Genomic DNA, 25,646 nt, shown 5'->3' on the forward strand with positions numbered 1-25,646 from the left:
TTTACAAATTAGCTGCCATTTATTCTTTCAGAATTTCAAGTTAAGTAAAATCCTCTTTCATAACAAACAACATTGGGATATTACATGGATATAAAAGTTTTACAAAGCACAACTTTTTAAAACTACATATAAACTACATTAAACAACATAACATTAAAATAGGTGTTAAACACCTTCATTTTATATCTTCAAAGTTCTTTAACATTTCTATAATTGGATAAAAACCTAAGAAATTATACAATAATTGGTGAAACGGAGAAAAGATGTCTGCTTATGAAGAATGACGTACTTCTCTCTCCATAACACCACCACACTTAAGAGCCATTTAAAACTATTGCAGGTTTGAACTGTGCAATCTGCTTCTTCTGCGGAAATTATTTTTTAAGCCAGGAACTGACTGAATCCTGGGTTATTTTGAAGATTCATGTGTCGAGTTAAGATAATTTCAGGCCATGTATACAAGATGGACCTAAGAACAACAGCACATTCTCTCAGCTTTGGAGTGTCTCTCAGTTCTGGAGTGTCACATATATTTTCCCAGGACTCTTGGGTCCTGGGCATGCTCAATTCTCTGTCGTTGTTGTTTTTCAAAGTATCAGTAAACGGCCTCATCCATGTTGTCATCACTGTCCCCTCCGAACTCCTCTCCATTGTCAAAGTACGACATGATATAGTCGGTCTCCTGAGGGAACACAATCAAGAGTGGGAAAAAAATGCTACGTATGAGCTCATTCCGACCTTGTGAAATGTGTTTGCAACGCTGACTTTCTGTTAAATCAGGCATTAGTGTCACTGGAAAATGTATCAGGGAAATTGTCTTTAGTAAGTATATTCTCTCACTGAGGTTGTGGGGGGCATTGGACCATATTAAAAAAGTAAGAAAGAGCTTGGATATATAACAGCTTTGCATCCGTCCCTCTCCTTGCTCTAACCTGGGACCATCTGAACGAAGCGACAACGGTCACCCAGGAAGCATCGTTACCTGTCACTACGGAGCAATGGAAACAACTACTTCAGGTCTCAGAGTGGGTGACGTCACTGATTGAACGCTACTAGCGCACAACGCTTACTAGTGAGCCATTTAACATTGGCTACAGATGCTTACCTCTTCAAACTCTTCTTCATCATATTCCTCCTCCCCATCTTGCTGCTCTTCCTCCTGCTTCTTCTTCTCCCCTTCCTCTTCATCTGAGGTCACTTCCTCCTCTAATGTCTAAAATATGACACAAATTAATACAAAATAAACTAAAAGAAAAGGAACACTGATAGTAAAATAACACACCAGGCTTACATTACGTTTGAGGTTTAACAGCAAGAAACATTTCCCTTCATCTAGTGTGCTGAGATTGAGTTGTGTTACATGCCTATAGATGTGGTGAAGAGGTCAATAGAATCCAGACTTTGGAGTTAATGTCTGATGTACTGGCTGAGTACCTACTATTCCCACCTCTAGATTATGGATGATCTCCTCTTTGTCCACCCGGGTCTTTTTTCTGGGTTTGGGGTCCACAGTTGTCTCCACACTAAGAGAGGTGTCTGTAACAGACAAAAAGGGACACAAAGCCAATCATTAGTGAAAACCAACTCCCTCTATCTATTTCCCCCTCCTCTCCTTTCATTTAAAAGGCCATTCAACCAAAAGCTATATTTATCCCATAATAGAAAAGGGCAGATCATTTATGTATAAGTCAGGCAGTATTGTCATTGTCAGTAAGCAGCAGTGACTTTATCTTATCCTTCTGTTCAAAAGATGGGCAAATTGATGCATTCATGTCTCTAGGGAGACACAAGCAGTCAGACACAGTGTTCTTCAGAAGACACCTCTGTCTTCAGTACTCCGCCCAGCCAGTAGGAAGGAGAAAAATCATGTGGGAGCAATATGCTATGAAAGAGACTGGTGATTCGCCAGCAACGTACATGTCAACAAGTCCTGCAGTAAGTAAACTAAACAGAACTCCAAAACGAATGGATTTATTTTAAAAAATGTATTACAATAGTCTTCTGTGATTACATGGTGGGTGGGTTTTCATAGTGAATTACTCACAAAAATGTCCAGTCAGTCAATGTGAGGTATAAAACAACACTGTATCATCCACTTACTCTCTTTTAGGGCCTTCTTGACACAAATTCGAAGCTCTTTTGGTAGCCTTTTCCAGTCTGTGGATAAAAAAAATAAATAATAATAAAATCAATCAGTAGACACACAGGTGCTACAATACTGTTTTTACGCAGCAATTACCTTGTCAAAATGATGGAATGTTGGTTCACATCCTGTTTTCCCAATCAGCCTCTATTCAGCAGACTAATTGTGAGTGACAGCTCAATTTCTCCCATTTGACACACTTTGGGTCACCAGACAGTTTCAATCAGGACCATTCACACTCCATTGTGGCTGACATCTCTGGGGTGGCGTAGCGAGTGATTTCATATTGCTTCAGGATTAGATCCTTGATTCTATTAATCCCTGTTTAACAGTGTTATGCTGGTAATCAGATCGTACAATGCACTCCTTCCAATACATGTTCTGTAGTTTCTATCACCTTTCAGTTACATTTTTTGAACAGGAGGTATGATGCAGCTGACCCACCTGGATTCCACTCAATGGTGTTGTCTGACGGCTCACTGTTCTGATATTTATCAGAATACCGCTCCACATCTGGAAGTCAGACAAGAAGCTCATTCATTTCTTAAACATGGTACAAAAACAAACATGTTTTTGAATAGAAAGCCTCTGTATTATCACATCTGCCTCGTTTGCTGCTCCCAAATGTTCTTATCGAAGCATAATTGAATGCTTGATTGAATAATTGAACAATATTTCCACCCCTGATTTAGGTAATGTCAGCCAAACCTTGTATCACCTAAAACTTTGTATCATTTTAATAAAATAACACCATTGGGAGCTGCTGACAGTGACAAGACATTGACTGTCTAATTTGTGCTACGTTTGGATGTCTGTAATTACTATTTTCATCGCTAACACACAGAAATGGTGTGTTCCCAGGCTTAGGCACCTTTCTTGGAGACGGCTGGACGGACATAAAATGGTAGGTTCTTCATGTTTCCCCTGAACTCCTGCTTCAGTGCCAACATGTACTCTGCTTCCTCTCCCATCACCAAAGGGACAGGCTTGTGTTCCACGGGCTACATGTGCACAAAAAACATCATACATATTAGTCCTTAAAACAACAACAAAAGGCTTCTTTGCTCCCAACCAAACACATACCTTACGGCCTCAATACATTTAAACATACAAATGTGTAGGCCCTGGATGTTGCTTAGACAAATAGAAAAATCTGGGAAAAAGACTGTGAATAGCCTCTAAACAAAGCCAATATTTGACAACAATGAGATGCATCCAAAATGAAGAGAGACAGTTACAGGGTCAGTCACATCGCCCCATACTCACAGGGAACAGAGGTGTAGGCTGGAGAATTGAAGGGGGCAGGTTCTCCCCTTTCCCAATCCCGACTGCCTCGATACTGAAGCTCATGTACCCCTTTCCGCGACCTCGGCTGTGGCCCAGGCCAGCCATGGAGTGAGCACACAGTGGGGGGGTTCACAGGTAAATCTGTCAAGGGAGGAAGAATGCAATGGGCAATGAGTAATAGCACTTCTATTTTCCCAAACTATTTGTGTAAAGCTATATAAGCTTACTTTTACTCCTGGCCCATATATGATCACCTATATGATTGCTGTTCACTGTAATTTGACAATAACCCTAACCCTATTAGCTCTAGGTAACGAGCAGTGAATAACAAAGGTCATCTAGCCAGGGCTAAACAAGAACGGGTATAGCTACAACACAACAAGAGGACAAAAACGTTGTGAAGGGGAGCAATGGCTAACGCGTTAGGGAAAGAGGATACCTAGTCAGTTGCACAACTGAATGCATTCAACTGAAATGTGTCTTCCACATTTAACCCAACCTCCCTGAATCAGAGAGGTGTGAGGGGAGTTAAAGAGACAATCTGTGATTGCTACATCCATTTCAGACGGTTAAATTAGTGATATACATTACCGTTCAAAGGTTTGGGGTCACTTAGAAATGTCCTTGTTTTTGAAAGAAATGCAATACTTACATAGGTGTACAGAGGCCCATTATCAGCAACTATCACTCATGTGTTCCAATGGCACGTTGTGTTAGCTAATCCAAGTTTATCATTTTAAAAGGCCAATTGATCATTAGAAAACCCTTTTGCAATTATGTTAGCACAGCTAAAAACTGTAGTTCTGATTAAATAAGCAACACAACTGGCCTTCCTTAGACTAGTTGAGTATTTGTAGCATCAGCATTTGTGGGTTCGATTACAGGCTCAAAATGCCCAGAAACAAAGTACTTTCTTCTGAAACTCATCAGTCTATTCTTGTTCTGCGAAAAATTGCCAAGAAACTGAAGATCTCGCACAACGCTGTGTACTACTCCCTTCACAGAACAGCACAAACTGTCCCTAACCCGAATAGAAAGAGGATTGGGAGGCCCTGGTGCACAACTGAGCAAGAGGACAAGTACATTAGAGTGTCTAGTTTGAGAAACAGACGCCTCACAAGTCCTCAACAGGCAGCTTCATTAAATAGTACCCGCAAAACACCAGTCTCAATGTCAACAGTGCAGAGGCAACTCCAGGATGCTGGCCTTCTAGGCAGAGTTCCTCTGTCCAGTGTCTGTGTTCTTTTGCCCATCTTAATCTTAAATTTTTATTGGCCAGTCTGAGATATAGCTTTTTCTTTGCAACTCTGCCTAGAAGGCCAGCATCCCGGAGTTGCCTCTTCACTGTTGATGAATGTTATTTTAATGGACAAAAAAATTTGCTTTTCTTTTAAAAAAAACAGGGACATTTCTAAGTGACCCCAAACTTTTGAACGGTAGTGTATACCCACTGATTCTTGAAGAATGTAACTTATAAATGCCTCTTGAGCTAAGGTCAACTGTCATACCCTATCACAATCCAAATGATACACTTTTTTACTCCATTGTTTGTAAACAATGTAATAGTTGTCTACAGAGTGGAACTGTGGGCTGTCAACTACAGCCTATTCCTCTCTTCGGATTTGGAGGATACATCTTGTTATTTGAATATTTTTTTTTTATATATTTGATGAAGGGTGTTGACCTCAACCACCTATATTCAATGGAGCGTGAGATGCTATGCTAGCTTCATGAATATGCATAGACCATCTCGAATTTCAACAGGGATGTGCATCACACTTTTATCAGTACAAAACTTCTATTAGATTAAACAAGCCTCACGTATCAAAATATCAATTCATATTTATCTTGACTAAATTCAATATCTCATTTCCGCCCATTCAAAAACTCCTCACCTGCTTAATAATTAAGGATATGCTTAAGTGGACAGATTTTGAGCAGAAATAGGGCTCTCTGGTAACCAGGCTACCATCCTCCAGCTGCGTACCAAATCAACGCCAGGTGTTGCAGGAAGGCCAAGAAGATCATCAGGGACCCCGTAGCCACGCCATGTTCTCCTCGCTTCAATCACTCAGACTCGGGCAGTACAGGAGCATCATGGCAAGAACTGGATGACTGGCCAATAGTTTCTACCCTCAGGCTGCTGAATAGCCACTACTAGTCAGCTACCTGCTATTTCACCACTAGTCAGCTATATATTTCTATTAATATTTTTGTTTTTTAATTTCAATTTTATTGTTGTTTTTTTCACTTAGTCCTGCATGTTGGAGCTCAGAGCCTAAGATTTCCACTGTACCCTGCAATCACACCTGCAACCCTGTACATGTGACTATTAAACATCTCTGGATGGCGGGGACTCCGCTTTGTTGTTGTTTGAATCGCAGATTGCCCCTTTAACAGCTACCAGCAAGTTACCTATCTAGTTGTGTGCGGCTTACAAAGACTTGTTCCATCTTCTAGTGACGTCAGTGATATTAACTTGCTTGCACAGTAGCTACATGAGAGCTGTAGCTAGTAAGAACTTGCTAGAAAACGACTAGCGCCTAACGTTACATTAGCTAGATAACGACGTTAGCTAGAGCTGTCAGATTTCATGACAAAATATCGTTCACCCAGACAACGTGCTTACTAACTAACCATATCAACTTATTCATGACCTCCCACCTTCTGAGCCATAGCTAGCTACTAATCTTCAAATATAAAATAAAATTTTAAAACATGATCAAGCTAGCTGGTTTACAAATCCGCGGGCGACGTTATTGTTTACCAAACACTACGTTGTTTACATCTTACAGAACTCTGGCGACTTGGGGTCGACTACCCTGCGCTACACTGCCCCCTGCTGTATTGGAGTTGAACACATTCCAGAACCTCGAAAAAGAGATGCAGTATCTCCCCGAAAATTATGGTCACATACTTTTGTTTGCCATCTGAGAGATCAATATCGTGTGTGTGTGTGTGTGTGTGTGTGTGTGTGTGTGTGTGTGTGTGTGTGTGTGTGTGTGTGTGTGTGTGTGTGTGTGTGTGTGTGTGTGTGTGTGTGTGTGTGTGTGTGTGTGTGTGTGTGTGTGTGTGTGTGTGTGTGTGTGCTGTACTATACTTTCATTTCGATGAGATGAATGTCATGGCTAAATTTCCTGGCTAAAATGTTATAATCCAATTAACATTATGGTTTGAGCCGCCAAGTAGGAACCTCCAAGGGGAGTGAGTGTGATACAACATAAAGTAGCCACATTTGTTCCCTGGTATGGGAGCTGGTTTGGCATGCATTAGCTCAAAATACTTAATTTTGCTGACATTGTAAAGGTGGTTTATCTTGGTCTGCCTAGTGGTGTTTATTATTAATCATTGTTCTTGTTTCTATCTATTTAAGGAGGACAAATAAGCGTTTGACCAAGTCACGCTAAGCCAACTACAATCTCAAAGCACTTGGTGATGTTTCCCCTCCCATTTGGGGGATCAGTGGATAGGAGCACCATCACTCTGATAGAACCTTACAGCTTTCTGTGTGTGTGTGTGTGTGTGTGTGTGTGTGTGTGTGTGTGTGTGTGTGTGTGTGTGTGTGTGTGTGTGTGTGTGTGTGTGTGTGTGTGTGTGTGTGTCTGTCTGTCTGTCTGTCTGTCTGTCTGTCTGTCTGTCTGTCTGTCTGTCTGTCTGTCTGTCTGTCTGTCTGTCTGTCTGTCTGTCTGTCTGTCTGTCTGTCTGTCTGTCTGTCTGTCTGTCTGTATCTGTGTGCCTGCGTGCATGCAGCGTGTGTCTGTGAATTTGCCTGCAAGGATGTGTGCGTGCCTGCCTCTGTGAGTGTGTCACCGTGGGAACGTTTCTGTAGGAATCCAGCAAATCAGTTGCCATAGCAACTGTGTTCCATAATAGCAACAGTCGCTGAATAACTATTTTATGCACTCAGGGAGTACACATATTTCTTCTTCTCCATCTTTAATAATGCAAGCTTCTTATTTATTTTGAGCTTTAAAGATGTCCTACCCTTGTCTTTTTCAGATAAACCTTAATGTGTGTTTCAGTTTAATATACTATTTATAACACCAACTTGGTGTTTGCATTGACTTTGCATTGAAACAATATCTAATCTATATAGCAGGTCACTAATTATGGGCTACCACCAAGGATAGGTTGGCCACTTCCTTCCTCTGCAAATGTGCAATGACTGAACTCTTATGACCTTATTAAAGAACCAGGAACTCATATGGCAACAAGATGGGGCCCTGGTGCAGATTAGTTTTAGCTGTGATCACAAGTGGAAATAATAGATGTGCTTACTGCAGAGGTGCAAAATCCCTTACTACAGAAGTGTGAAAAGACATTGAGTTCTACAGAATTAGTCTATATAAATCTAAATTAAATCACATTTTATTGGTCACATACATATATTTAACAGATGTTATTGCGGGTGTAGCGAAATCTATGCCAACCAAGCCATTGAGCCTTGTATAAATTCTTTATTTTCCCTTGATGTTACAGGAATAGTGTCAGAAGCACAAAACAGACAATATTGAGTCCATACTTACAGCTCAATCAGGTTTAACTATAGTCTATCCTTTGTTGATATTTCTTATAACAGGCTGTGTGGAAACTTGTAGGCCTATCAAGACACCAACGACATTGTATAGGCTACTGTTTGAGTGAACAACAGTCATATCGTTCCTGCACATGATGTCTATATACAGCAGCTCTCCCTCTCTCGTGTTTCTTTACCTGTCTGTCAAGCGCAGGGATCATCATAGCGCATCGTTTGGGCGCAACATATCCACCGCGTTCCTATTCACTCCCACCACGCGACCCACTCCCCACCCCTGCTGCGACGCTCGGCGTCTTCTAAACTAGTGGTCGCGGGAGAGATACGGGGGAAGAGGGGGAGGGGGAGAGAGGCTCGACGTTAACACAATATCTGAGGGATATTACAGAGACTAAAGTCTGGCTTTTATATCAGAAAAAACATATGCCAAATGGATCTGAATTAAACGCGTTTCATCCATGGTAAGGATTTATGTTTCCTCCTTAAATCGTGTTTGCAGCGCATGGTGATAGAAGGCTACATTTGCATATTGTAGATTACATAAATATTTGTTTCCATTAAATAATTTCCTATGAGTGGTTAATGCAATGACCAAATGGCTTGACAAAGCAATATCGACATTAACTGAGAACAGTGTTTAGGTAGTCCATGTGAAAAAAATAAACAAGTTGAATTTGATGAAAGACCAACAATTTTTTTTAAATGCAATTTAACTGAACTTATTCAGATTTTCCAGTTCATTGTTTCTTACCATATTTGAGTAAGAGGTAAGAGATGCTCTATAGCCTAAAATCCCGCAAAGCAACGAACACGATTCGTTTGGCAGTTGTAATCAGATGTGTTGAGCCTCACTATATGCAAAGACTAATCAATAAACTGCTACAAAAAGCAAATAGATTCAGCTGATTCAGAATGGCTGTCACTATTTTTTCCATATTATAAGCAGCACATTTCTTGCCTGAGAGGCAACCCCTGTAACCTAAATCATGAACCAATCTGCATTGTCATGAAATTCTGTCACTTGGCTTATTGTGGTCCTATAAGATCAGATGCAGCCGTATGATGGAATGTGGCAAAAAGAGAAGCAGACCTTCATGTTATGTGTGTGAGAAAGGCAATAGATGCAGCGATGTAACTTAGGTCGTATTTTATTATCTCTGCTGTACTAATGCATAGGCTAGGCTACATTCAGTGTGGAGAAACATGTTTTATATCAACCGACTGTTGAAAGGGCTGTTTCTTTTTACTGGCGCAGTTACTGTTTTTGGCCAATTGCCTGGAATAGTATAACTTCCCTGCTGGTTTAATATTAGAAGCAATACGTCAGAAAACCAATTGACGTAGTGATTGGTCACCGAAACAGGTTTTGAATTAGATTTTCTTGGAGCCGATATGATAACATAGGATGCTGTCTCGGTTTCATTCAATATTACCAACAACATCACTAACTTGAATTCAACAACATCACTAAGCATGAATTCCTTTACATTACTTTTCTCAGTTCTAGGAAGGTTGGCGTCCGGCAGAACGACCGAATCAGCACCATGGACAGCGACCGTAGTTTGGAAAGGATTTAAGTCAGTTTCATGCAACATTTCACCGAAGAGTTTCGCTGAATCTTTTGCTATTAGGCTTGTATGATATTGTAGAATTGTATACATATACACTTGATTAAGGTTCTTGGAAACAATAATATGAAACGTTTGGAAACGATGTTTGCTTTTATTACGAATTTACATTCTATGCAGAAACTTCCCTTGTAATTCATGTTCCACAGAATAATCATTATACTGCTGAATTATATATATATCTTTAAATGTATTTCACATAGAGATATTGATTAATAGCATATGTACTGTAGTAATTACATGTATAGCTACAGAACTATGGGGTTTGAAAATGTTACAGAGAGCACTGCAGTATCTATTCAGAAACAGTAGGTTCACTAAGGGACAAGGGCATGAGACAACTATGACACGATGATGGCTTCTTACAGGCGTCCTATGAAGGAAAGGTTAGGTGTAGGTCACATTCACCCCCACAAACCTGGAATTATGAATAATCTGTCTAGAGGGCCAATTGAGGGCACTGCCAGTGCTGTATGCCATCGCATCCATGTTTCTAACAGGAAGTGTGGCACATTCTGACATGCACAACTCACCCGAGATGGGATACCAGAATGGCAGATCAGGGGGTACAATGGTGCCAATTATAATAATGGGTGTTGGGGTGATGTCAGTTCTTGACACGGTGCAGATGCACACCAGGGGACAGACATGTCATAGGAGGAATATTCTATTCTACTCTAGAGTAATCAGTCCTGACAGTCTCCGCCATGAGACTGTGTGTCTTCTGAGAGCAGATGGAAATGCATGACTAGCTGATAATGAGTCAGTGAGCTGATAGTGAAGGAGAGAAAGAAAGAGAGAGAAAGAGAGCGAGAAAGAGAGCGAGAGAGACAGAGAAAGAGAAAGAGAGAGAATGAGAGAGAGTGTGTGAGAAAGAGGTCTGAGGATGAACAACAAGCTCTGGGATGGGGTGGGGGGGGTTTTAATAATGTTGCCCACCTACATGTACAAACACACACACACACACACACACACACAGATTGATGTACATATACTCACCCATAAGCTTTTACACACTAACTAAGACACGCATACAGTGCCTTCGGAAAGTATTCAGACCCCTGGACTTTTTCCACATTTTGTTATGTTACAGCCTTATTCTAAAATGGATGGAAAAACAACATTTTCAGCAATCTACACACAGTACCCCATAATTACAAAGTGAAAACAGGTTGTTAGAAATCTGAAATACCTTATTTACATAAGTATTCAGACCCTTTGCTATGAGACTCGAAGTTGAGCTCAGGTGCATCCTGTTTCCATTGATCATCCTTGAGATGTTTCTACAACCTTGATTGGACATGATTTGGAAAGGAAAACATCTGTTCATATAAGGTCCCACAGTTGACAGTGCATGTCAGATAAGAAACCAAGGCATGAGGTCGAAGGAATTGTCCGGAAAAGCTCAGAGACAGGATTGTGTCGAGGCACAAATCTGGGGAAGGGTACGAAAACATTTCTGCAGCATTGAAGGTCCCCAAGAACACAGCGTCCTCCATCATTCTTAAATGGAAGAAGTTGGCCGCCCATCCAAACTGAGCAATCGGAGGAGAAAGGCCTTGGTCAGGGAGGTGACCAAGAACCTGATGGTCACTCTGACAGTGCTCTAGAGTTCCCCTGTGGAGATGGGAGAACCTTCAAGAAGGACAAACATCTCTGCTGCACTCCACCATTCAGGCCTTTATGGTAGAGTGGCCAGACGGAAGCCACTCTTCAGTAAAAGGCACATGACAGCCTACTTGGAGTTTGCCAAAAGGCACTTGAAGACTGCCAGACCATGAGAAACAAGATTCTCTTGTCTGCTGAAACCAAGATTGAACTCTTTGGCCTGAATGCCAAGCGTCACACCTGGAGGAAACCTAGCACCATCCCTACGGGGAAGCATGGTGGTGGCAGCATCATGCTATGGGGTTGTTTTTCAGCGGCAGGCACTGGGAGACTAGTCAGGATCAAGGGAATGATGAACAGAGCGAAGTGCAGAGAGAGATCCTTGATGGAAACCTGCTCCAGAGCGCTCAGGACCTCAGACTGGGGCGAAGGTTCACTTCCCAACAGGACAACGACCCTAAGCACACATCCAAGACAACGCAGGAGTGGCTTCGGGGCAAGTCTTTGAATGTCCTTGAGTGGCACCGCCAGAGCCCGGACTTGAACACAATCAAACATCTCTGGAGAGACTTGGAAATAGCTGTGCAGCGACGCTCCCCATCCAACCTAACAGAAATTGAGAGAATCTGCAGAGAAGAATGTGAGAAACTCCCCAAATACAGGTGTGGCAAGCTTGTAGCGTCATACCCAAGAAGAATCAATGCTGTAATCACTGCCAAAGGTGATTCAACAAAGTACTGAGTAAAGGGTCTGAATACTTATGTAAATTGTTTTTGCTTTGTCATTATGGAGTATTGCATGTAGATTGATGAGGGGGAAAAACAATTTAATACATTTTAGAATAAGGCTGTAACATGACAAAACGTGGAAAAAGTCAAATGGTCTGAATACTTTCCAAAAGCACGGCATGCAGTCAGATGCACACTCTGTTTTAGAAACCCAGACAGAACCAGCCTTGAGAAGTTACATTTGCTCCAGAGTCACACAGATAAATGTGTGTAAACCAAACAACAGAGAGGATATAAACTGAAGGTCAGAGAGGAAGAGCAATAATGAAGAGACCTGTTGAGAGATGGGGAAAGAAATGGGTAGGAAAGCACAGACTCTGATATATTAGGGACTAAAGACTAGTCCTTGGATAAAAAGGATAGCAATCTACTCAACAGACTGAGTAGCCTAAGCCTATCCCTAAGAGGGATATTAATAAATTATTATTATTATTATAAAAAAATTAATCAACTGCTTATCAATTACCTTTTGCTCTTGTGCTGTGCATGAAAGATGTTGTTTATGACAATAGATTATCAAGATGTAATGCGCAAACAATAGAAGGTTTTAGTGGATTAGTGGATGCGCTATCTACCTAGATTAAGGCAATACGTCAGTTGAAGCTGCAGTGATAGATAGCAGCTAGGATGATAAATGTCATTCTATAGCTGAAACTACCCAGCCAGAAATAGCTTCTACTGCCTGCCTCCCTTATCAGAGTGGGAGTGCGAAGTGAGGAGTCTGGTTGGCAAATTGCGGGTGGATCGATGTCAACCCCCTGTCGCTCCTCTCCTTTCCACAGCCCAGAGCTAGGGGTCAAACTGGGACGCTCGGAGGGGGCGACAATCATGACACCACTGTGTGAGTTGGCGTGTGTGTGTTTGCAGCTGCAGCAGGTCCGACCTGAATATTTTTTTACAACCAAATCTCTATTTTTTATGTTAAAGGCATGTTATAGAAGGGTCCATGCAATTTGTTTGTTTTTTATTTCACATGTTTTAGAGGAATTTACCCCAAACTGCAAATCACTTCCTCACCCTCGTGTATTATGGGAGCCCTGAAAAATGATCAAAACACCCAAATACATCATTTTAGAAACAGCAAAGCTCTCATCATAGTAATGTATGTATTTAGATGTTGTACACCTGAAGTTGTGTCATTCCGAAATGTATCCGCAATGTTATATTCCCTTTTTTGCGACTCAAGCCTTCTCAAGCAGTTCCAATAAATACTGTACCAACATATAGTGTCTTAATAGGGTTTTGGGCGACAACACCATGCTTTCAATATACATTGTATCCCTAATTTACTCAAGTGTTTACTATATTTAGGCAGTTAGGCCTATCTGGAAATGGACTTTGGAGGTATCGTTCGAGTCGCAACAAAATGGAGTAACCCCTAGCCTAACGTTGTGGATGAAGTTCGAAATTACACAATTTCATGTGTAAGACATCTGAAGACCTGCGTCACTAGACTGATCACTTTGCAGTTTCTATATTACGTATTTGGGTGTTTTTGGATGTCTTTTTTCGGGGCCCAAAACTACACATCAAGGATGAGGAAGTGATTTGCTGTTTGGGGTAAGTTTCTCTAAAACGTGAAATCACAAAAAAATTGTCTGGACCCTACCATTTACATATTGTTTTTATATATTTGGTTGTAAAAAATTCAAACTTCTCATTTGACATGCCTAGATAAACACAGTATGACAGGAAAAGAAAACAGAAAATAGCTATCTTTTCAAGACAACTTTTGGTGTGAATCATTGAGAGATCTCAGGGAAGGAATCTGTGTCGGGGACTCGTATGCTGCAACTATATTGGATTAACAGCTCCATGAAACCCGCTGAGCATCGTTATCTGACTGGAGCGCACACGCTGTGCCTGTTTTCCTGGTCCATCTTGGCAGAAATGACTAGTGCCTCTGAGCTGGAGTCCATAGATCTTAAACAAGACAGCTCTCTCTTCCTCGTCTACTGTGGGAAAAAACCTGCCCAGACCCACACAATACACCTGTGGCCAGTTTACCGACAGCGATGGCATTTAGGTTTATGAGTGTTTTAATGATGCAGCCGAATATGTAACATGCGTTCCCCAAAACACCAAGCAGAGTGCGTCGTTGGAGCATGTGTCGATACTGATTGGATCAAAAGAAAGGGAACTCTACTCTCGAGTCAGCTTTCTCTATTAAGCTCTTACCTTAATAACATTAGAATTATTTCACAATACCGACGACGGATCAGCTATTATAAAGATACCACCTATGACTGCAAATATTGAGGCGGCTTATTCTAATGCCTACCCAATAAAAATGCACTAAATCACCAATTTGGCACATCATTGCGCACATGTTAGAGTACACATCATGAAATATATTGAGATACATTACAGATGGTAGCCTACAAGTAACAAAATATGATTCAATTGATTGAACATGACATTTATTAGAAAATCATTGACTACTCCCTTCACAGAACAGCGCAAACTGGCTCTAACCAGAATAGAAAGAGGAGTGGGAGGCCCCGGTGCACAACTGAGCAAGAGGACAAGTACATTAGAGTGTCTAGTTTGAGAAACAGACGCCTTACAAGTCCTCAACTGGCAGCTTCATTAAATAGTGCCCACAAAAAATACCAGTCTCAACGTCAAGAGTGAAGAGGCGACTCTGGGATGCTGGCCTTCTCGGCAGAGTTGTAAAGAAAAAGCCATATCTCAGACTGGGCAATAAAAATAAAATATTAAGATGGAAAAATAACACAGACACTGGACAGAGGAACTCTGCCTAGATGGCCAGCATCCTGGAATTGCCTCTTCACTGTTAACATTGAGACTGGTGTTTTGTGGGTTCGATTCCAAGCTGTATCACATCCAGCTGTGATTGGGAGTCCCATAGGGCGGTGCAGAATTGGCCCAGCATTGTCCAGGTTTGAATGGAGTAGGCTGTCTTTGTAAATAAGAATTTGCTCTTAACTGACTTGCCTACTTAAATAAAGGTTACATTAATAATAAAATAACCCCAAGCCATAATACTCCTGAACAGCTAATCAAATGTCTACCCAAACTATTTGCATTGTCCACCCCCCACCCCCTCTTTTACACTACTGCTATTCTATGTGTATTATCTATGCATAGTCACTTTAACTCTACCTACATGCACATATTACCTCAATTACCTCAACCAACCTGTGACCCCCGCACATTGACTCTGTACCGGTCACAATTCCAGTGGGTCAAAAGTTTACATACACTAAGTTGACTGTGCCTTTAAACAGCTTGGAAAATTCCAGAAAATTATGTCATGGCTTTAGAAGCATCTGATAGGCTAATTGACATGGAGGTGTACCTGTGGATGTATTTCAAGGCCAACCTTCAAACTCAGTGCCTCTTTGCTTGACATCGTGGGAAAATCAAAAGAAATCAGCCAAGACCTCAAGTCTGGTTCATCCTTGGGAGCAATTTCCAAACGCATGAAGGTACCACGTTCATCTGTACAAACAAGTATGCAAGTATAAACACCATGGGACCACACAGCCGTCATACCGCTCAGGAAGGAGATGTGTTCTGTCTCCTAGAGATGAACGTACTTTGGTGTGAAAAGTGCAAATCAATCCCAGAACAACAGCAGGACGTTGTCAAGATGCTGGAGGAAACAGGTACAAAAGTATCTATATCTACAGTAAAACTAGTCCTATATCGGCTGCTCAGCAAGGAAGAAGCCACTGCTCCAAAACCACCATAAAAAAGTCAGACTACGGTTTACAACTGCACATGGGGACAAAGATCGTACTTTTTGGATAAATGTCCTCTGGTCTGATGAAACAAAAATAGAACTGTTTGGCCATAATGACCATCGTTATGTTTGGAGGAAAAAGGGTGAGGCTTGCATGCCGAAGAACACCATCCCAACCGTGAAGCACGGGGATGGCAGCATCATGTTGTGGGGTGCTTTGCTGCACGAGGGACTGGTGCACTTCACAAAATAGATGGCATCATAAGGGAGGAAAATTATGTGGATATATTGAAGCAACATCTCAAGACATCAGTCAGGAAGTGAAAGCTTGGTCGCAAATGGATCTTCCAAATGGACATTGACCCCAAGCATACTTCTAAAGTTGTGGCAAAATGGCTTAAGGACAACAAAGTCAAGATATTGGAGTGGCCATCACAAAGCCCTGACCTCAGTCCTATAGAAAATTTGTGGGCAGAACTGAAAAGGCATGTGCGAGCAAGGAGGCCTACAAACCTGATTCAGTTACGCCAGCTCTGTCAGGAGGAATGGGCCAAAATTCATCCAACTTATTGTGGGAATCTTGTGGAAGGCTACCCAAAATGTTTGACCCAAGTTAATCAATTTAAAGGCATTGCTGCCAAATACTTGAGTGTATGTAAACTTCTGACCCACTGGGATTGTGATGCAATAAATAAAATCTGAAATAAATCATTCTCTCTACTATTATTCTGACATTTCACATTGTTAAAATAAAGTGGTGATCCTAACTGACCTAAGATAGGGAATGTTTACTAGGATTAAATTTCAGGAATTTTGAAAAACTGAGTTTAAATGTATTTGGCTAAGGTTTATGTAAACCTCCGACTTCAACTACATGTTTGTGTAGAGTGCATGTGTTAGCATGTGTTTGTGAATGCTGTGTGTGTGTCTCTGCACAGTCCACACTGTTCCATAAGGTGTAGTTGTATCTGTTTTTTAAATCTGATTTTACTGCTTGACTGAGTTACATGATGTGGAATAGAGTTTAATGTAGTAATGGCTCTATGTAGTACTGCGCATTTCCTGTAGTCTGTTCTGGACTTGGGGACAGTGAAGAGACCCCTGGTGGCATATCTTGTGGGGTATGCATAGGTGTCTGAGCTGTGCGTTAGTTGCTTAAACAGACAGCTCGGTGATTTCAACATGTCAATACCTCTCACAAAGACAAGCAGTGATGCATTCAATCTATCCTCCACCCTGAGCTAGGAGAGATTGACATGATGGCCCTCCGTGTGCATCTAAGGGTCAGCTGTGCTGCTCCGTTCTGGGCCAATTGTAATTTTCCTATGTCCCTCTTTGTGGCACTTGACCATATGACTGGACAGTAGTCCAGGTGCGACAACACTAGGGCCAGTAGTAGATGTTTTGTTGATAGCGATGTCAAGAAAGCGTAGTAGTGCTTTATTATGGACACCTCTTCCCATTTTCGCTACCGTTGCATCAATACGTTTTGACCATGACAGTTTACAATCCATGGGCACACCAAACATTTTAGTCTCCTTAACTTGCTCATTTTCCACATTATTCATTACAAGATTTAGTTGAGGTTTAGGATTTAGTGAATGATTTGTCCTAAATACAATGCTTTTAGGACCAGATTATTTCTTGCCACCCATTCTGAAACTGAGTGCAGCTCTTTGTTAAGCATTGCAGTGATTTCACCTGCTGTGGTAGCTGACATGTTCAATGTTGATTCATCAGCATACATAGACACACAGGCTTTACTCAGTGCCAGTGGCAGGACATTGGTAAAGATCGAAAAAAGTAAAGCTGACAGCTGCTCTGGGGAATGCCTGACTCTACCTGGATTATGTTGGAGAGGCTTCCATTAAAGAACAACACCCTCTGTGTTCTGTTAGACAGGTAACTCTCGATCCACAATATAGCAGGGGATGTAAAGCCATAACACATACTTTTTTCCAGCAGCAGATTTTTATTAACAATTTCTCTCAGCCAATCATCAGTCATTTGTGTAAGTGCCATCCGTATATGTTGAATGCCCTTCCTTTTAAGTGTGCTTAAAGTCCGTCGTTAATTTGTTTACTGTGAAATAATATTGTATCTGGTCAAACACATTTTTTCCCAAAAGGTTTTACTGTGGGTTGGTAACAGACTTACTCTGGTCGGCTGTTTGAGGAAGTAAATGGTGCTTTGCGCTTCTTAGGTAGTGGAATGAATTTTGCTTCCCTCCAGGTCTGAGTGCACATACTTTCCTGCAGGCTTAGATTGAAGAGATGGCAAATAGGAGTGGCAATATAGTCCACTATCATCCTCAGTAATTTTCCATCCAAGTTGTCAGACCCAGGTGGCTTGTCATTGTTGATAGAAAACAAACAAAAAATCACCTCTTCCACACTTTACAGAATTCAAAATTACAATGGTTGCCTTACCTAATTTGGTCAGTTATGTTTGGATGTGTAGGTTCATAATGTGTTGTTGTTATGTCATGCCTAAATTTGAAATGATAAAGTAGTTGGCAATATCAATGGGTTTTGTGACGAATGAGCCATTTGATTCAATGAATGATGGAGCCGAGTTTGCCTTTTTACCCAGAATTTAATTTAAGGTGCTTTTTACTATCAATCTTTATATCATTTATTTTTAGTTCATAGTCCAATTTCATCTTCTTTTTGTTAAGTTTAGTCACATCAATCCTAATTTACAGTACGTTTGCCACTCGGCTGTGCAGCCAGACATTTTGCCATTTCTTTTGCCTCATCCCCCTCAACCAACATTTTTTTTAAATTCCTCATCGATCCACAGGTATTTAACAGTTTTTACAGACATTTTCTTAATGGGTGCATGCTTATTAGTAACAGAAATAAGCAATTTCATAAATTATTTAAGTGCAGCGTAAGGACACATCAGACCAACAAATATTTTTCACATCTCTTCAACATAGGAATCATTGCAAAACCTCTTGTATGATCAGATCACTTATATACTATTTTAAGTCGTCTTTGAAACTATGTTTTTCCTACATATGGCTATTATATTATGATCACCACATCCCATGGGTGTGGATACTGCTTAAGAGTGGATTTCTGCAGCATTAGGAAAGATGTAATCAATACAAGTGGATGATTTAGTTCCTATTTTGTTTGTAAATACTCGGGTAGGTTGACTGATAACCTGAACCAGGTTGCAGGCACTGGTTACAGTTTGAAGCATTTTCTTGAGTGGACGGCCACTCAATATTTAGATTACCCAGAAAATATGCAAACTTGTAGTGTATTTGAGTTTTAAAAAGGCTTCTAAAGTTTGTCATTTCCACTTTGAAATTTCAAACGTGATTTATCCCAAACGAAAAATGAATCAGCCCCCATAAAAATATACATTAATTATAATCTTAATAATAATGAAAATGTCCTGTTGCCGCAGGATTATTTTACTACGGTAGCAAACTGGCTCAAATTAAGATCCCTCATCTGTATGTATAGTATCAAATCAAATCACATATTATTTGTCACATGCTTTGTGAACAAAATGTATGGAGTAACAGTAAAATGCTTACTTATGGGCCCTTCCCAACAATGCAGAAAGAAAGAAAATAGAGAAATAATAGAAAAGGTAAACACATAATAATACAAGTAATAATAGATACACAATAAGTAATGATAACTTGACTATATACAAGGACTACCAGTACCTAGTGGATGTGCAGGGGTACGAGGTAAATGAGGTAGATATGTACATATAATTAGGAATAAAGTGACAGATAGTAAACAGTAGCAGCAGTGTATGTGATAGACTAACTATTCATCAGTATTGTGGCTAGGGGGTAGAAGCTGTTCAGGGTCCTGTTGGTTCCTGACTTGGTGCATCGGTACCGCTTGCTGTGCAGTAGCAGAGAGAACAGTCTATGACCTGGGTGGTTGGAGTCTACAACAATGTTTTATTTAGTATTGTAGAGGAACAATAGATAGAGAAAGGAGAGTCTCTCTCTTTCTGTAATTCTGGAACGCTAAAGATCTATAATGGTGGTCAATCCAGCAACCGTAATAATACTTTACTACATTGTTTCAAAGGCATCAATCCCCTTTATGCAGATCATTGTGGATCGTCATCCACTTTGATGCAGATCATTGTGGATTGTCAAGTTGCCTTCAGCCCCAGTCAACAGATTGGGTCTTTAGCATGGGCAGACTAGTGTCAGACCCACAGATGCCCACGCACGCACACACACATACACACACACATGCACGCACGCACGCATGCACACACACACACACACACACACACACACACACACACACACACACACACACACACACACACACACACACACACACACACACACACACACACACACACACACACACACACACACACACACACACACACACACAAGAGCTGCAGGTGGCAGCCTCGTAGCCACATTCTCAGGATGGAGAGCCTCTCCCTCAGCCCATCTCAACTCCGCACCTGTCAACTGCTTCCCACTCCACCCACGGAGTCCCCTGGCAGCGAGCCAGTAATGACAAAGTAACAACTGTTATTAAACTGCCATTGATTCCCAACAGAATTATTTAGGCAGATAGGCCATAATAAAAAGGGGTGGATGGATGAAATGTAATTGAATATATTGAGCACAGTCTGAATGAAAGAAAGACCGAACCCTAGCCATTGTAAGGACTGACTCCGACTCACTCAAATTAAGCTGTGTTTGTGAATGTTGCACTGTTAAAATTAAGTTCTTTGTAACACCAAAACTAGTGGCAACTGAGCTGCCACCAACTTGAAGGAGACAGAACCTTAACTTTGCAAGAGTATTGAAAGACATCATCCTGAGATGTTTTGAAACAAAGCCCGGTGTGTTGTAACACCACTTAATCAAGTGTTGTGCAACACCTTGCCAGGTGTTTTCCCAACAGAAAATATTGAAAACACTATTTTGTTGTTTCGAGTCCTGTTTAGTGCAGAATAGATACCTTCTCTTTTGGTGCCGTTTCCTCTCTCTAAAACACGTGTCAAACTAATTCTGTGTATTTAAACACTTACATTTGGTTAACACCCTCCAACCACCAGATCTCAGTTTAGGTGCACTACTTTTCATTGTTTCATTACACAATCATGGTGTTTTGAGACATTCTATTTTTACAGTGTGTATTATAATATGCGTGCTTAAGGATGGTTAGTTAGACGTCTCAATATGTGTTGCAACACAGCCAAAGAAAGACTCTGGCTTATAATAATGCTGTAACAGAAGTCATGAGTCTCTCAAGGTATTTCATGTGAGGTTGTTGGTTATATTGCTACTCTCAGGGGGAATGAAGAACAGAAATAAACCAATAATATCTTCGCTCTTCATTCTGGCTCCCCCCACTCCCTTCCCCACAACCACCACTAACTACTTCTCTATTATGCCCAGATGATTACACTCTGTGTTTCGGTTTGTATAGCCACTGTCTGTCCCTGTGCTCGCTGTTCACCTGGATTATGAAATAGAGTTGTTTATTAACATGAACAGGGCATGTTGAATCACCTTGGAATAGAACTACATATCCCAGCTGACATACGGGGGGACGCTCATTCATAGCTAGGCAGCTGTCTATTTCTCTCTACACATGATGCATCTCCTTCTCTCCATCCAAATAGATCACTAGATCCCATAGGGTGGGTCGGGACTCACTGGTGAGCCATAGGCAGCCAGTCCAACCTCCTCTTGGGTCACGGTGAAAGCTGTGGCTGGATTTTTTGTTGTTGTCTATTTGGTGGATAATAATCAATCGTTTGAGATCATTCAAATAGATTACTTAGAGGAAGGTTTGGTAGAATTAATATTCCAAGAACATCATTATGTTGATTTTCAGTCACAGAAAATACAATTTTTAAAAAATTAAATCAGTATTAGTAGTCATGTAAAAGTCTAGACAAGTCAATTCACCTTATCACATCCTGTTGGAATTCAGAATTTAAAAAAAATGTTTGAGTCATTGCCTCATCTTTCTGTATCTCACACTTGCAGATCTTTGGATAATCTCACTTTCAAGCACCAAATTATTAATTAGTTAATGTGTTTTACATATTACCATATTTCTGCAGGGGGAAGTTGCTCGTTTGCTGATGGGAAGGCAAAAAGTCCAAGTCATGCATAGTTAATTCTCTGCAAAGTTAAACTTTATTCAACTCTGCATAGTTATAGTTTAGGAATACCAGGAAAGTTAGTCAAATAAGCCAATCTTAACACAGTGCAGTCAAGGGCCAGTATCATGCATACACCCATCATGGCAGAAATGTTGTCAATCTTAAAGGAGAAAAAGTGCTTTCCTTTTGAAAAAGACTGTCTAAAATGTTTTTGTTACACCAGATGGGTGCTGCATCTTTTTGTCATTTCAACTCATGAGATGGCTATCCAGACACTCCCTGTCTTGCTCTTACAGACACGTGTCATATCAAAAGCTTCAATTGCAGTCACTCTGAGATTGCATTGGTAATGCAGTCTGACTGTTGTACCGCTGCATACTAGACATTAGGTAGATGCGCAGACCAACCAAACTAACCATCTTAACCACCTTTCAGCCTGTCTGTATTGTACTTTTAGTCTTCTATGACAACTCTTTGTTTTTTGTCACAGGTTCACCAGCTCCCTCTTCAGGATGGCCAGTCAGCGCTAAGCTAAATAGTCGGGTGTAGCAGGCTTGACTGGAGGAAGAGGTGCCAGAGGCACCATGGGAGATGGAGGAGCCCTCCATACGGAGGGGAACGCCCTTCTCAAAGCCGTCTTCCAGGGCAAGCTGCGACTGACCCGGCTCCTCCTGGAAGGGGGAGCCTACATCAACGAAGGCAACGAGCGGGGCGAGACCCCCATCTCTGCTGCCTGCCTGGCTGGCTACGAGGACCCCCAGAGCCGCCAGAGGATGGTGCGCTACCTCCTGGAGAAAGGAGCCGATCCCAACATCCCAGACAAGTCTGGGCGGACCGCCCTGATGCATGCCTGTGTCGAGCAGGCGGGCAAAGAGGTGGTGTCCCTGCTCCTAGAGAATGGAGCTGACCCCAGCCTCAAGGACTACACAGGCTTCTCCGCCCTGGTCCATGCCATCAACAGAGGTGACCGAGATACCCTCCAGGTCCTGCTGGACGCCTGTAAGGCAAAGGGCAAGGAGGTGATCATAATCACCACCGACACGTCACCCTCGGGCACCAAGAAGACCAAGCAGTACCTCAACTCCCCCCCATCACCAGGGGTGGTGGACAAGCTCTCGCCCATGGCCTGCATGTCGCCCTCAGAGGTGGCAATCCAGACCTCCAATTCCCCAGCAGCAGAGAAGGCTGAGGAGGAGGACAGTATCTTCAGCTTTGCGTTGACATCAGCTTTACCGCTACCCTCCACTAGAACCCTAGGGGAGAAAAGGCCACCCCCCCGCAAACTCCTGAAGAGGCTCAACTCGGAGCCTTGGGGGCTGGTAGCACCCTCAGTGCTCAGCAGGGTCCCACAGGAGGAGGTTGATGGTGGACTGGAGGAGGAAGGTGGGGGTAGGATCATCACTGAGATGAATGGTCTGTCAATCTCGGGTCCTGGCAGGCCTCTCCTGTCTCGTCGGCACAGCATCGAAACACACGACCCCTGCTCACCCAAACTCATTGACCGATCCTGCTCAGAGGACTGTGCAGCCCTTTGTAGCTCCTCCTGGGCCGACAAGGTCCAACAGCACCAGATCCTGTACCGCAGGAACACCGCGCCTGAGTCTCAGGAAAATACAGGCGGACCAGGGGTGGTGGCTTTACGCGCCCTGGCTCACCCCAAACTTACCCGTATGGAGCACTATGAGTCAGACACACACCTGTGTCCTGAGTCCATCCCTGGATCTCCAGACTCAGGGCGCGTGTCGGTGGAGCGGAGGAAGTACAACGCCTCGCCCCTCTCTCTGCTCACCACCTCCTCCCGGGAGTCCCTTGAGAGCATCCCCAATTCTGTCTCCCCCATCACCATGCGCAGACGGCCCCCCGGCCTCCTGGAGCGCAGAGGCTCAGGCACCCTCCTCTTGGACCACATCTCCCACACCCGCCACGGGTTCTTGCCCCCACTCAATGTCAACCCCCACCGGCCCATCCCAGACATCCGGGCCAATGGCAAGCCCACTTCCCCCATCCACTCTGGTCCCAAGATCCTGGTTCCAGTTGCCCCTGCCTCACCCAAGAGAGGCCCAGACTTCAAGATGAAGAAGAAACTGATGAGGAGGCACTCCATGCAGACGGACCAGATGAAGCAGCTCTCCACCTTCCAGGAGATCCTGACAGAGAAGGTCATTGAGTCCAACGGGGACTGAGACTTAAAAGGACATGTGAGGGCAAGTTGGGGGGTACAGTGGTGGATCTATCTAGTTAGTCCACCATTTTCCTCAACCAGTGCATAAACCAGGACTACTAACATGAATTTGGCTCATTCAGAGTGAGGCCTCAGTCCCATCCTTGTTCTGTGTCAAGTGCAGATAGTTATTTTTATTTTTAGGTGACCTATTTTATTTTGTTGTGTTTCCTTTCTATGCTGTCACATAAAGCTGGTTGATTGAGTAATACGGTTTACAGAAGATGTTCTTCTCATTTCTCCTCAAATTATTTATTAATATACCCATTTGCAGTCAACAGACATAGAAACATATTTCTGTTTTTAGATGTTTACACACTGCAAAATGTGTACCAATGTTTTGCCTATTGTTCCGTGTGCTGAAGACATTTTCATCCCCTCTGAAATCAGTCACCTTATCTATATATGACACTTTAGGTCGAAAGAACAAATCAACAGTAGAGATGCTAGCAACAGCTTACCTTGAATTGTTATTCTGAATGTGCTGTCTTCCCGATTTTCAATTCTTGCATTAGCTGCTTTAAAACGTCAAACTTCAACCCTAAAATACTCTTATGTTGATGGGTTTGTTTCGGGGAGAATGATGCTGCATTCCATGAAATAGTTTTCAAGACATATTGCCTGAAGATTTCACTGTCATTGTATTATTGCTGTTATCTACTTTCACTGTATTTATTTGCCTTCACCTTTTAATCCCCTGATATTTTGTGTTTTAGAGAGCAATTTTGACTATATGGTCGAACCACACGCCTGACTTACCCTGACGACTACAGTGGGATCAACATGTGGGACCCTTTATGAGTATCACACTGTAATAATGTTATTATCAATTGATTTTAAAAACAAAAGTCAATTGAATGGCAATTTCATACAAACTTCCAAAGAAATCCCATGAATGCATGTTTGTTTACATTGGAGTGTGTGAATAAGTAAGATGGCTTTTAGAAGAATTAACCTCAAATAATTGCACATTGGTGCTATGCGTTTCCATATGGAAAGAGCTCCTAGCACATATTAACTGTAAATAATGTAAAGATAAGACAAACCTAATTTGCTTCTGAAATATGTCCATGTGCAATATGCTGTACTGTAATGTCAATGGATTTACTTCATCTATGGTGGACGTGAAGTTGTCTTTACAAATTTACATTGAAAGCAATCTGAAGCCCTTCTTAACATTTACTGTACACTGATTTGCCAAAAGGGAGAGTGTGAGGCTCACAGAACTAACATTTACAGTTACTTACACATTTAGATTGTCACTTTTAAATAATTAAATTTGTATAGGGTGAGATTTAAGAGAAAAAAAGTTTGAAAATGTTTACCAAGCTTACAATGTGACCGCTTGTCCCGCTTCCATTTGAAATATTTGTCTTTAATGAAATAATGTTTATATGCTACAAGGTTTAGTATTGACCTCCTGTTGATTGAACTGTATGTTGGTTACTTGAAGTTTAAGAGAAATACAAACAAAAAAGACATATTTTTGTATGCCTGTTAGGAAATAGAAAAGTCAATTCTTATATGTAATCTATTTTCACGTTTGAACTTGATTGTAATTTGATTGTGGAATAAATATTTGTTAAATGTTCATAAGTGAAT

At 41.7% G+C, this 25,646-nt stretch overlaps 2 protein-coding genes across 7 annotated transcripts; one reads left to right on the forward strand and one right to left on the reverse strand.

The window, feature by feature from the left end:
* Positions 1-8,204, reverse strand: LOC112228602 (DNA-directed RNA polymerase III subunit RPC7-like). 5 transcript variants are annotated; one of them, XR_006080607.1, is made up of 9 exons: positions 5,418-6,236; positions 3,410-3,571; positions 3,015-3,144; positions 2,588-2,656; positions 2,101-2,157; positions 1,439-1,536; positions 1,106-1,213; positions 933-988; positions 1-682 (listed from the first exon to the last, which is right to left on the reverse strand). XR_006080607.1 is itself a non-coding variant. In XM_024394077.2 (8 exons), exons 2-8 carry the CDS (start codon positions 3,533-3,535, stop codon positions 596-598), a joined length of 675 nt encoding a protein of 224 aa, XP_024249845.1. In that variant the 5' UTR covers positions 3,536-3,571; positions 8,144-8,204; the 3' UTR covers positions 1-595. The 5 variants fall into 5 exon arrangements, 4 of the variants coding, with proteins under 4 accessions (XP_024249845.1, XP_024249853.1, XP_024249831.1 ...); XM_024394077.2 differs by lacking the exons at positions 933-988; positions 5,418-6,236 and adding an exon at positions 8,144-8,204; XM_024394085.2 differs by lacking the exon at positions 933-988 and having other exon boundaries at positions 1,448-1,536.
* On the forward strand, positions 8,110-25,646 carry LOC112228589 (ankyrin repeat domain-containing protein 34A-like). Of its 2 annotated transcripts, XM_024394043.2 has the most exons (3): positions 8,110-8,425; positions 9,466-9,541; positions 22,314-25,646. In XM_024394043.2, exon 3 carries the CDS (start codon positions 22,408-22,410, stop codon positions 24,004-24,006), a length of 1,599 nt encoding a protein of 532 aa, XP_024249811.2. In that variant the 5' UTR covers positions 8,110-8,425; positions 9,466-9,541; positions 22,314-22,407; the 3' UTR covers positions 24,007-25,646. The 2 variants fall into 2 exon arrangements, with proteins under 2 accessions (XP_024249811.2, XP_024249818.2); XM_024394050.2 differs by lacking the exon at positions 9,466-9,541.

This window comes from Oncorhynchus tshawytscha, linkage group LG03 (assembly GCF_018296145.1).
Source record: "Oncorhynchus tshawytscha isolate Ot180627B linkage group LG03, Otsh_v2.0, whole genome shotgun sequence".
In the NCBI taxonomy this organism is placed as follows: Eukaryota; Metazoa; Chordata; class Actinopteri; order Salmoniformes; family Salmonidae; genus Oncorhynchus; species Oncorhynchus tshawytscha.

What these genes read in the sequence shown, in the direction of transcription:
- LOC112228602 (XM_024394077.2), bottom strand. Translation starts at nt 3,535, where the DNA reads ATGGCTGGCCTGGGCCACAGCCGAGGTCGCGGAAAGGGGTACATGAGC. An exon ending in TCCAGCCGTCTCCAAGAAAG is followed by an intron (nt 2,657 to 3,014) that starts GTGCCTAAGCCT and finishes TCTGACTTCCAG; the next exon opens with ATGTGGAGCGGTATTCTGAT. An exon ending in CACCATTGAGTGGAATCCAG is followed by an intron (nt 2,158 to 2,587) that starts GTGGGTCAGCTG and finishes TTTTATCCACAG; the next exon opens with ACTGGAAAAGGCTACCAAAA.
- LOC112228589 (XM_024394043.2), top strand. Translation starts at nt 22,408, where the DNA reads ATGGGAGATGGAGGAGCCCTCCATACGGAGGGGAACGCCCTTCTCAAA.